Source organism: Emys orbicularis, chromosome 10 (assembly GCF_028017835.1).
Source record: "Emys orbicularis isolate rEmyOrb1 chromosome 10, rEmyOrb1.hap1, whole genome shotgun sequence".
Taxonomy (NCBI): Eukaryota; Metazoa; Chordata; order Testudines; family Emydidae; genus Emys; species Emys orbicularis.
Genome location: NC_088692.1, coordinates 19779128 through 19792249, shown reverse-complemented (window position 1 = coordinate 19792249; position 13122 = coordinate 19779128). Strand labels below are relative to the sequence as shown.

The following is a 13122-nucleotide window of genomic DNA, read 5'->3' as shown; positions in this document are numbered from 1 at the left end:
ACTTGCTCAAATTGTTTTCTGGCTTTGTTCCCTGCATTAATGCTCAGATACAAGCAGTGGTTTTTAGTGTGCTTGGCTGGTGTTACGCTGATATTCCCTCTGTGTGCACATAGGACGTGTTCTTTGGCATGCACCCTCTGCTGAGACACACAAATGGCAGGCTTTGCAGGAAATGGATTGCTCCTGCTGATTTTTTGCATAATTCACACCTATCACTTGGAGTGCTGCATGGGTGTTTGGTGCTCGACACTCCATCCTGCCTGAACATGAGCAGTGCACTGAACTACAGAATATGAACGAAGCTGTCAGAGGAGCCATAGAGCTGTACTGAATTGCTGCTTGTCCTCTCAGCCAGGAGATAAGTGAGAATAGTATTCTGCCCTCTACCACGGGCCAGGAGAGGGAAGTGCAGTGCTTGCATCCCCTTTCTGGCAATGGGAGAGGTGAGTGGGAAGGGAATGACAGGTGGAGAGAGGCTGACAAAGAGAATGACTAGGGAACAGGGTGGAGAGTGAGGCCAGGTGAGAGGGCCTGTAAGGTAGGAAGCAGAGTTGCCCTGTTTAGGCCCTGTCCTTCCCAGGCCATAGAAAGCTATGACCGTCCCCCTCTGATTATTGGAGAAAGCAGAGCAGAATGTGCCTCCTTGGTGAGAGCATGTATTAATGTGTGTTGTAGAAGAGCTGAGCTTGTCTTCTGAATGTGCTTGTTGAATCTGCTCCACTTAGGTTTGCCAGGTGTCTGGTTTTCGACTGGAACATCCAGTCGAAAAGGGACCCTGGCAGCTCCGGTCAGTACCGCTAACCAGGCCGTTAAGTCCAGTTGGCGAGGCTGTCAGGCTCCTTACCTGGCTCCGCGTGCCTCCCAGAAGTGGCATCATGTCCTTCTGGTTCCCAGGCGGAGGAACAGCTGTGGAGCTCTGCACACTGCCCTGCCCTGTGTGCCAGCTCCGCAGCGCCCATTGGCTGGGAACCACAGCCAATGGGAGCTGCGTGGGCGGTGCCTGCGGGTGGAGACAGTGCACACTGCGCAGAGCCACCTGGCCACCCCTAGGCCTAGGAGCTGAGGGACATGGGTGGGCTCCCTGGAAGCAACAACAAGTTAAGTGTCCCCGGAGCCTGAACCCCACTACCCTCCCACACCCTAACCTCTTGCCCTAGCCCTGAGTCCCCTCCCACATCCTGAACCCCTCATTTCTTGCCCAAACCCAGAACCTGCATCTCCAGCCCAGAGCCTGTACCGCATGCCTCAGCCCAGAACCCCCTCCCACACACTGAACCCCTTGGCTCCATCCCCCAGCCCTGAGCCCCTTCCTGCACCCCAAACCCCTCATCCCCAGCCCCATCCCAGAGCCTGCACCCCAACCCCCTGTGCCAGCCCCGAGCACCCTCCTGCATCCCGAACCTCTCATTTCTGGCCCCACCCCAGAGCCCGCATCCCTCTTCCCCACCCCTGTCCCAGCCCACTGAAAATGAGTGAGTGAGGGTGGGGGAGAGCGAGCGACAGAAGGAGGGGGGGATAGAGTGAGTGGGGAGGAGGCCTCTGAGAAGGGGTTGGACCTTGAAGAAGGGGTGGGGCAGGGGTGTGGCAAGGGAGTTCACTTTTGTGCTATTAGACAGTTGGCAACCCTAGCTCCAATGGACCTTTTGTAGGCACTGGCATTCTGGGAGAGGTATGGTCCTCTGGCTAACTCACTGAGCTGAGACTGTGCAGATCTGTCTCCTGTCCCTGTCACAGGCTTCCTGTATAATCTTGGGCATGTCACTTAATCGCTCTCAATTCCCATTCTGCAAAATGGAAATATTTTCATACTTCACTGGGAGAGCTGTGGGGCAAAGTAAGAATTGTGAGGTTCTCACCTACCACTGGGACAAGTACCACAAAAAAGCCATTACAATAGAAGAAATATGATTAACTTGCACACTGTATAGAATTAAAGAAATAATGCTTTGGGTTTGGAAGCAGCTAGATGTACTCTTATTTAAAGGATATCTGATACGGACATCAATGTATGAGCAGACTTCAGAGAGAAGGATTAATCTGCCTTTTTCTTTTGTAGTCTCGATAAAATTTAATACTTTGCAATTTGCCTAGTTCTAGCCTTTGTCAGCTCACTTAGGCAGTTTTGTCTGCTTTTTGAAGGCTTTGTACATGTAAACATGCTTGACAAATATGCCCTTGCTTTTGTTTGAAAGTCTTTTCCCATTGGTGTGCTGGGTAACTTGTTTTGGAAAGAAATCCAGTGTTTTTAGTATGCTGCACTTATTTGCCATCCTTGCATGTAATTCTTCTTAATTACTGTGACCCAGATGAACAATGGGCACCTTTGTTGTTTACTAATGCAATGTATTATCATAGTGTTTGACTACTATTTGCCCTTTAGTTGTGGGCAGATCTCTTTACCTCTGCTTTTATTTTTCCCCAGGCCGTAAAATGGTGGTATTGCTCTCTACCTAGTTCACTTGGACTAATTTAATTTAAAGGGGCCATATAAATGAGAAGTCTTTGCTTCTAAAGTCAAATTACTGTGTGTGTCTGTATCTATAGTTGCATAAGCAGACTGTATAGTCTATGGAAACTAACAAAAAGGAGTCACCACTATATTAAACAAGTGTCCGAAACTCCCCCGGCCTCTACTCATCTCACACCTCCAAAGCTCAGTTTAGCTGCCTGTTCTCCTATGTCATCTTAATGCTGTCTCAACCTTACACAGCTTTCTGTCCACCCTCCCACAGCTTTTTTCCAATTTACCTGTTTCCAGCTCCTCTGTTAGTGCAGTAATTGGGCTACCCATTAGTCTAACCTCCTCACTTGTTCCTTCAACCCAACTTGATTTAGAATAGCATAAATGTCTCGCACTTTCATCTGAACATATTTATGAAGGGCTCCAGCATTAACTTCAAATTTTTCTTTCTAAGTCTGGAACTACTTTTGGCAGGTGTGGGGCAGCTGTCTTAGTAAACTTTCATAGCAAGTAATCATTTGATTTTTTTTTTTTTTTTTAATCCCACTCTTTACCATTCTCTTCTTGCTTCCATTAATATACAGCTGCAAAGAAAGGAGAAGGTTTGTCACACTCTTAGTTGATGGCCTTTTTCATTTGAATTCAATTTTTCTTTGTCTTTTAAACTGTTTCATCACCTTCTTCCCCCTTTCTCTCTCCCCCCTCCCTTGCCGCCCCCCCCCCCCCCGAATCCTGAACATAGATCCAAAGACAGGAGAAGACAAGGAAGGTTTGTGTTGGTTTGCTCAGATGCTTTTCTGCATGTAGATAGTGGAAATAGTTGACTGTGATATAAAAGATGTGCATGGTTTTGGAAAAGTCAGTGTATACGTTTAAACTCAAAATATTCATTACAATTGACCATTCCTCCTTCACTGGCCATAGGTAACTCCTTTTTTGCCAAGTTGTTTTATACTCTTTGTATTAGGGCAATAGACATGGCTGCGTTTTATTCTCTCGTGTGGCTGCATCATTGGCAGCTGACGTTTCACACTACATGAAGAAAAGTGTTGGTTAGCTTCTTGCTTCATGTGCAAGGGTTAACCGGGGCTCGACCCTCTCCGGAGCGGCGGGGAGCCACACCGGCTCACTACACACAGTTGATGTTGGGGAATTAGTCTGGCCGCAGGGTCTCTCTCGGCAGCCCTTGCTGTAACAGGAACAAATACTGAAAGCCCAGGCCCTAGGTCAGGGCGGGGCAGTGCAAAGTCAGAGCTCAGGCCTTCAAGCAGGGCTGAGCAATAACAGTACAACCAATAGCAATAGGCCCACGCCTCCTCAGGCCTGGGAGAGGGGGAGACTGCCAACCACAAGTTGGGTGGCAGGGGGGACGCAGGCCCACCCACTCCTCTGCATCCCAGCCCGGGGCCCTAGCAGCGGCAGAAGACCCACTGCATAGTCAGTGGGGATCCTGGCCGCAACACACTGACATGGGCTCTGGCAGTGCTGCAGCCAGACTAGGGTCATCTGCCCCCGGGCTACTTCCAGACTCCCCCTCGGGGCCTACCTGGGTCAGGGTGTTGTCCTCTGGGGGGTCCAGCACCATAGGTTCTTCTGGATAGCGAGCGCAGGGTAGGTCCAGCAACTCCTCCGGGTAGCGGGCGCAGGGCAGGCCCGGCAACTCCTCCAGGTAGCGGGCGCAGGGCATGCCCGGCCAGTCCTGGCGGCTGCCTTGGGCTGCGGAGTTTTCCCAGTCACAAGCTAGGCTGGAGGCGTCTGGCCTCTCCGGCAGCTCGGGCCTTACTGAGCTCTGAGGGCGAGGCTTTATACTTCCGGGTCGCTGCCTGACCCTCTAAGGGGCGGGCTCTGAGCTCCCTAGCTCCGCCCACTCCGGCCTCGGGATGGGCTCTTCCCTCTCCGGGGCGGCAGGGAGCCACACCGCCTCACTACACTTCATAACAGTAGGGAGAGAGCACATTGCTTTTTAGTACAATGCATGAAAATAGTGGCTTAAATTTCAGCATTTGGGACACTGGCTTTTCAATAATAGAATTTATGACAATAATGAATCTTCATCTGAAATAATTTTAAGGTTGGACAAAATCTTGTCAAAAAAAGCTGAACACTTTCCCTGTAGCTGTTTTAAAATATTGATTGCACTACATAATGAGTTTTTATACAATGTAGAAACTTTTTCCTTGTGAAACTAATGTTGCCCAGTTACTTGTGGAAATTGGAAGCCACAAAGGCAATGTTCATTTTGACACAGAGATGTGTATTAGACAAACCTAAGGTTTTATTTTCTTAAGTATTACATTTAAAATAACTTTTTATGGCAACTGAAAACTTGCAGAATAGTTGGCTACATTCTATTGTGCAGTAGATTTTTCACAAGATGTGATATTCCATCCCAAACGGGACTGACTGAATTGAGGGCTGCCGGTGTGAGATTCAAATTAATATTTATTGAGAAATTTGCCAAAAAAAATGTAATGCAAGAAAAAAAATTACTGAAAAATTCTCCCGACTAAACCAGTTGTCCTGTGGTTTCGGGTCTTCGGTCTTCACCCTTCCAGATGTTAACGGCCCCTCTTAGTCCATTTCACAATGAGGAAGATTGGTATGTTTCAAGATCTAGTAAGAGTAAACACTGTAAAAGGTCCTGAAAACTTTTACTAATAGGTTTTTAAGTTTAGTTCAATGCATCCTAATTTTTTGGCAGGGTGGGAAAATAAATATGAAAGATGGAAATCCTTAATGAATATCCCATTGACAGGTTGAGATGGGTCTTGTCTCTTAAACATCAAACCTGTCAGGAAGACAAAAATTGAGGGCCCAATCTTGCAAATGCTTATGCATGTTAGTGGTCTCGTTTAATTCAATGTGACTACTTACATGCATGAGAGTTTGCAGGATTGGTGCATTAATGATTCCTTCATTTCCTTTCTCTACTGCCTGTTTAGTGTTATAACTATACGACCTTTTGATTTGAAAAGGAATTCTTCAGTGGTGATACTAAGACATGAAATAAGAATAGTTGTTAGTGAGTTTGCATCCTCACTGGTATGGTGCCAGATTAATTATACTTCTGAGAGCTTTCCTTGTTTCTCAAATACTGTATTCAACATGTGCAGAAATATATATCGTGTACAAAATTAAATCTGACTTTGAAGAGCCGTTTGGGAGCTGCGGGCTTTAACGTGGAATAAGGGTTGCCATTAAATTCAGTGTTTGCAATTGAAGGGGATATTGAATGCTTGAAGTTCTTCATCTGGAAGTTTTCCTAAAGAAATATTGTCTGGGTAAAAACCTAAATATAGTTTCTCACTTTTAATAACTTCATTTGTAAATTTCTTAGTTTTAATAGTGTGAAGTTTTCATTTATGCTGTTTTATTCACTGTTTGCACTTCACTCATCCTGGACAATGAAACAGCACCAATCAGTTTAGCTTTCTGACTCTCCAGCATTAGCACGATGTTTCATTTGCACACGCAGCAGAGAATACCTTAAGTCAAACAAACAGCTGCAGTTCAGTGGAGTTTGTTGTTTAATGTTCAGAAAAATAGTTCATGGAAACATTGAACATCTTTATTTTTAACAAAACAAACGTTTTTAGGTCTAAACAAATAATTGTCTCCCTGTTAAATGTTTTTTTTCCCCTAATACAGTCAAACCCCGCAATAAGGCGCCCTGCCATAACGCGAAATCGCATATAACGTGATCACAATTTGGCCCCCCTTTAAGACACACAGTACTGTATGTACTGTACCAGTGGTCCCCAACGCCATGATGGCTGCCGGGACATTGATGTGCCCCCGCCTAGTGCCAGGCAGGGGAGAGAAGATATGGCCCCGCGCCTGCCGGGGACAGAGCACCGGCGCCCACAGCCCTGTTGTTCTCTGTCCCCGGCAGGCGCGGGGCCGCAGCTCCTCCAGCTTGGAGAGAAGCCTCGGCCCCGCGCCTGCCAGGGACAGAGAGCTCCAGGGCTGCAGGTGCCGGTGCTCTCTGTCCCCGGCAGGCGTGGGGCCGCGGCTCCTCTCCGGCTCTGATACTTGCCATGCCCAGGTCCTCACAATGTGGTTTGATACTCACCTTCACAGGCCAGACCTGGCCTCCCTGCTTCACTGTTTGTTCCCTGCCCCTCCTCTTGGTGTCTGGTACCTGCCCTCCCCAGCTTCCACTCCCCGCCCCTTCATTGTTCAATGCTCGCTTTCCCAGCCCAGTGCCCCCTTTATCTGTTTATTCCCTGCACTGCCCAGGCACCATTCCACTTGCCAGTTGTTTCCCTATTTGTCCTGCTCTGCCCAGCCCTGCTTACCCCATGGACCTGTTTCCCCAGTGCTAGTGATTGCCCCCCACCATTTTGTTTTATTTCCTACTCACTGGTCCCAATAGACTACCCTGCCTGCTGACAGTGGGGAGCACAACCACTGTCAGCCATGGCCCCCCCCCTTCCTGGCAGCAATCTCCCCTTCTGGAAAGCAGCCCCCGCTCCGGAAAACAGTGGCCCCTCCATGCAGCTCCCAGCTATTCCTTTGCCTCTCCTGGCAGAGTTAAAGCAGTGGAACTTCAGAGCAACTCCCAACTTTTCTTCCGCTCCTGCTTCCACCTCCCCCTGCCTGGCACAGCTCCCTGGCTCAGCTGCTCTGCAGGGAGGGGGCCCTGCAGGTCACACCATGTGACCGAGCAATCTGGAGAGCTCCAGGGCTGCAGGTGCAGGTGCTCACTGTCCCGGGCAGGTGTGGGGCTGCGGCTTCTCTCTGGCTTCTCTGGGGCTGCAGGCACCGGTGCTCTCTGTCCCTGGCAGGCCGGAGAGAAGCCGCGGCCCCGCTCCTGCCAGTGACAGAGAACTCCAAAATAAGTCTGGAAAAATTGTTGGCTCCCGCCACAGTCTTCTCAAAATATGAATGTGCTACTGGCCACACAAAGGTTGGGGACCACGGTTTGTCTTATAAAAAAAACAGTTATCCCAGCCTGTTTTAAACACAAAAGCAATTTAATTAAATGTACATGAAAGAAATGTGAAACCAACTACAGTACTGTATACAGTACTAATCATTGCGCAGAGTGCAAAGTCAATCTGGTTGCATGACTTCATAATTTTAAATGTCATCGCTTCTTAAAGCTATCTAGTGTGGTCTGCTTATTTGCCGGGGACTCTTGGCTTCTAGCAAAGTCAAGTATGCTTCTGAGTTGGAGGATTTTGACGCTCTCCACATCTTGAGTTTCCAGCCACCTCAAACTGGCTTCTAGGTGCTTTACTGCCTCAGACACTTTTGGTGGGGGAGTTGAGGTGCCGTCGTCATCATCATCATTATCGCCACTGGTTTCGGGCTCTGGTGGTGCAGCTTCATTCTTCCTGCTGACATTTGCAACAATTTCCTCATCTGAGATGTGTTCATATATGGGGCAGATGTCATCTGCTGAAAACCAGTTGAGGATATCATGATGACTGTGCTCATATTCTTGCTTCTTTGGCTAAACATACGTTGTCTTCAATGAATCTTGTAAATTCAGGCTCGTCGTCATTGCCATCATCGTGTGTAGATGATGGAAAAGCTGGACCAAGACCCTTTATCCAGCACCGTTCAATGCAACGTGCAGAGATAGCATCCCAGGCTTTCCCGCCGAGGTGACAGACTTCTTTCAAGTTGAGTGATGCCAGTGATGTGTGGACAGAGGAGTTGTTACCCGCTACCATCCGCTTGATCATTTCCCGACGATAGTTTTGTTTAAATACCGATATGATGCCTTGGTCCAGTGGCTGGATTTCTGATGTAGTGTTCTTCGGGAGATAAGAGACTTTAATCTTGCCGTCACGACTGACAAGATTTTCCGCTGGGGGGTGGGCAGGGCAATTATCCAGCAGGAGGAGAGCTTTTTCCTCCTGCTTCAGTTTTCGCAAATGAGCCCGAACGGCTGGCACAAAAGTTTTATGGAACCAGTCTTTAAATATGGAGCTATTCATCCATGCATTCTTGCTGTTGGTGTATTCAAAGGGAAGGGCTTTCATCATATTAACATGATGAAAACATCTGGGAGACCTCGCTATTCCGATCATCAGAGGTCTGAGTTTGTGGCTGCCAGACTTGTTGACACAAAACAAGAGAGACACTTGGTCCTTTCTCTGCTTAAAGCCTTCTCATTTGTGACTGTCAGTCTTGGTTGCGAGGGTGCGATCGGGTAACATTTTAAAGCATAAACCAGTCTCGTTGCAGTTGTAAACTTGATCGGCTGTGTAGCAACCTTCCTCCATCAACTTTTTAAGCTCAATTGGGTAGGAATCAGCAGCCTCTTTATCAGCTGAGCGGATTTCCCCAGACACAAGAACTTGGCTTATAGTGTGCCTTTTCTTGAATCTGTCCATCCAGCTGTTACTCGCCTTAAATTTTGATTCATTTCCATTGAGAAGGCGATCAAATTTCTCTGCTTGAGCTTTCAGAATAGGGCCAGAAATAGGAGCTCCTTCTGAGCGAGCCTGGACAAACCATTGATACAAGGCTGAATCTAGGCTTTCGTCATTAGCAAACTAGACCTTTTTGCGCTGTAAACCAGTTTCCTCTTCAAGAATGCAGGGTAGGCTACGGAGCTTTTCTTCTTCTTTTTTCCACCCTCGCAGAGTGGACTCGCTAATTCCTAGATATGTAGCAAGCTGAGTTTGTTTGCCCTTCTTTAGTTGATCCAGGGCGTACAATTTCTCTCGGGCAGAAAATGACTTGTGTTTGCGAATGGGGTATCCATAACGGTAAAATATTTTTAAAAATATAGGAAATGAATAACAACTTCATAGACAAATACCATACACATGTACAATCTGAGAACCACAGTAAGTGCAATGGATCTGCAATGGCCACAAATCACTTTTATCCTCTAGGACTGGAAAAACGCGGTTTATTTATAAATGTCGTAAAAAGTGGCAAAACGAACAGTATTACGGCAGTGGTCCCCAACCTTTGTGTGGCCAGTAGCACATTCATGTTTTGAGAAGAGTGTGGCGGAAGCTAACAATTTTTCCAGACTTATTTTGGAGTTCTGTGTCATCGGCATAAGCGGGGCCGTGGCTTCTCTCCGGACTGCCAGGGACAGAAAGCACCAGTGCCTGCAGCCCCGGAGAAGCCGCCCCGCGCCTGCCGGGGACAGAGAACACCGGCGCCCACAGCCCTGGAGCTCTCTGTCCCCGGCAGGCGCAGGGCTGCGGCTCCTCTTGAAGCCGGAGAGGAGCCGCGGCCCCGCGCCTGCCGGGGATAGAGAGCACCGGTGCCCGCAGCCCTGGAGCTCTCTGTCCCCGACAGGCGCGGGGCCGCGGCTTCTCTTGAAGCCGGAGAGAAGCCGTGGCCCCGCACCTGCCCGGGACAGAGAACAACAGGGCTACGGGCGCCAGTGCTCACTGTCCCCGGCAGGCGCGGGGCCGCAGCTTCTCTCCCCTGCTGGGCACTAGGCATTAGGGGCACTAGGCGGCGCACATCAATGCAGTGCCTTGGGGGCCACTGATGGGCTTGAAACCCTGCTATACCGCGACCCCGCATTTAGTGCAATGTAATTTTTTGGACCCCAAACATCGCGGTATAGCGGGGTTTCACTGTAGATACAAACTGACTATTTTTGGCTGTATTCAGCCTCCTTAAGAATGTTTGTGTGCAGAATTCTTTCTGGGTTAAACACTGAACAGCTCTGCATACATGGAAACATTATTGCCCAGACTAAGGGTATGTCTACACTACGAGAGTAGTTCGATTTTACTTAAATCGAATTAGTGGAACCGATATTACAAAGTCGAATGTGTGTATCCACACTAAGAACAGTAATTCGACTTTGTGAGTCCACACTAACGGGGCAAGCGTCGACATTGGAAGCGGTGCACTGTGGGCAGCTATCCCACAGTTCCCGCAGTCCCCGCTGCCCATTGGAATTCTGGGTCAAGCCCCGAATGCCTGCTGGGGGAAAAAATGTGTCGAGGGTGGTTTTGGATAACTGTCATCATTCAACCGTCACTCCCACCCTCCCTCCCTGAAAGCGCCGGCGGGCAATCAGTTCGCGCACTTTTCTGGTGAGTGACAGCGCGGATGCCATAGCACTGCGAGCATGGAGCCCGCTGCGACCATCGCTGCAATTATGGCCGTTGTCAACACCTCGCACCTTATCATTCACCTTTTTCAGAGGCAGATGCTGAGAAATCGGGCGAGGAGGCTACGGCAGCACGGTGAGGACATTAAGTCTGAGAGTGGCACAGACCTCTCGCAAAGCACGGGACCCCGCGCCGTGGACATCATGGTGGCAATGGGTCATGTTGATGCTGTGGAACGGCGATTCTGGGCCCGGGAAACAAGCACGGACTGGTGGGACTGCATAGTGCTGCAGGTCTGGGATGAATCACAGTGGCTGCGAAACTTTCGCATGCGTAAGGGAACTTTCCTTGAACTTTGTGAGTTGCTGTCCCCTGCCCTGAAGCGCAAGGACACCCAGATGCGAGCAGCCCTGACTGTCCAGAAGCGAGTAGCCATAGCCCTCTGGAAGCTTGAAACGCCAGACAGCTACCGGTCAGTCGCGAACCACTTTGGCGTGGGCAAATCTACCGTGGGGGTTGCTGTGATGCAAGTAGCCAACGCAATCGTTGAGCTACTGCTCTCAAAGGTAGTGACCCTGGGAAACGTGCAGGTCATTATAGATGGCTTCGCCGCAATGGGATTCCCAAACTGCGGTGGGGCTATAGATGGAACTCACATCCCTATCCTGGGACCAGAGCACCAGGCCAGCCAGTACATTAACCGAAAGGGCTACTTTTCAATGGTGCTGCAAGCACTGGTGGACCATAGGGGACGTTTTACCAACATCAATGTCAGATGGCCGGGCAAGGTTCATGACGCTCATGTTTTCAGGAACTCTGGTCTGTTTAGACGGCTGCAGGAAGGTATTTACTTCCCGGACCACAAAATAACTGTTGGGGATGTGGAGATGCCTATAATGATCCTCGGGGACCCAGCCTACCCGCTAATGCCCTGGCTCATGAAGCCCTATACAGGTGCCCTGGACACTGAAAAAGAACTCTTCAACTACCGGCTGAGCAAGTGCAGAATGGTGGTGGAGTGTGCTTTTGGACGTCTCAAGGGGAGATGGAGAAGCTTACTGACTCGCTCTGATCTCAGCGAAACCAATATCCCCATTGTTATTGCAGCTTGCTGTGTGCTCCACAATCTCTGTGAGAGCAAGGGGGAGACGTTTATGGCGGGGTGGGAGGTTGAGGCACATCGCCTGGCTGCTGATTATGCCCAGCCAGACAGCCGGGCAATTAGAAGAGCCCAGCGGGACGCGCTGTGCATCCAGGAGGCTTTGAAAGCTAGGTTCCACAGTGAGCAGGGTAACCTGTGACTATTAAGTTTGTTTAAAGAGAATCTGAACCTGACCCCGTTTCTTTACCCACTTAATGTTGACTATCCTCTCCAGTTACATACCCCCTTCACCCCCCTTCCAACACACCTTTAAAAATAAAATAAATGGAACTTTGTTCATTAACACCGTTCTCTTTATTAAGGGTTTCGTGGTAAAGGGTTGAAACTGGGACGCAGACTGTGGTGGGGAGTGGGTGTAGTGATGGAAAGGACGCTTCTAAACTCGAGGAATGACAGGCTCCTGCTCCTAGAGCGATCCGCAGTGGTGGACTGGTTGTTTCAATGGAGCCTGCCACCCCTCCTTTTCGGGACTCTGTGTGGGGGCTATGTGACTTTGTGGCGGGGGAGGACGGTTACAGATCCCCTGCTGCGTGGCTCTGTCATCCAGGCTAAGGACCGGTGCATAAGATCTGTAACCGCCCTCCCCCGCCACAAACTCACATAGCCCCCCCACACAGAACATGAAAACCACCTCCCAGACTGACCAGGGTGCCTAGTGACTGCAATGTGTGTGTGACCTGCTGCTGAACCTGCCCCCGTGTCTGTACCCTGGTAAAGGTGACTGTCCTCTCCAGTTACCAACCCCCTTTCCCCCCTTCAGACACACTCTCCTCTAAAAGAACCTGACGGAAACAGTAATTAACAGAAACTTATTTTTTATTAACAACTACACAGTTAGGGGATGACACTGGGACGGGGGCTTGGGTGAGGTGCTTTTGGAGTGAAAGAAAGGACTTATCAAAACTTTGGGAGTGAGAGCTGTCTGGTACTTGAGCAGTCTGCAGGGGTGGAGTGACTGTTTTCACGGCCCCTGCCGCCCCTCCTCCTTGGGACTTTGGGTGAGGGGGGGATGGGACTTTGTGGCGGGGGAGGGCGGTTAGAGATGGACTGCAGCGGGGCTCTGTCCTCCTGCCTCCGGTCCTGCAGAACATCTACAAGGCGCCAGAGCGTGTCCGTTTGCTCCCTCATTAGTCCAAGCAGCGTTTGAGTCGCCTGCTGGTCTTCCTGCCGCCACCTGTCCTCCCGTTCGCTGTGTGATCGCTGGTATTGCGACATGTTCTCCCTCCACTGGGTCTGCTGTGCCGCCTCGGCTCGGGAGCAGCCCATAAGTTCGGAGAACATCTCGTCCCGTGTCCTTCTCTTTTGGCGCCTAATTTGCGCCAGCCTCTGGGAGGGGGATGCCAGGGTAGGTCGGGAGACACTCACAGCTGTGGGATGGGAAAAAGGGAGTGAATTCCTCACAAACATACATTTTTGTGAACAATGAACATAGTCTTTCTCTGTGAACAAGACCA

At 49.6% G+C, this 13122-nt stretch overlaps 1 protein-coding gene across 1 annotated transcript in view; it reads left to right on the top strand.

Moving 5' to 3' along the window:
- The window catches only part of LOC135884654 (multidrug resistance-associated protein 1-like), a 102580-nt gene that overhangs the window by 72001 nt on the left and 17457 nt on the right, over positions 1–13122 (top strand). Inside the window, exons 20-21 of the mRNA XM_065412137.1 lie at positions 3046–3063; positions 3204–3230. Coding sequence (XP_065268209.1) covers positions 3046–3063; positions 3204–3230 — 45 coding nt within the window. The remainder of the gene's footprint in view (positions 1–3045; positions 3064–3203; positions 3231–13122) is intronic.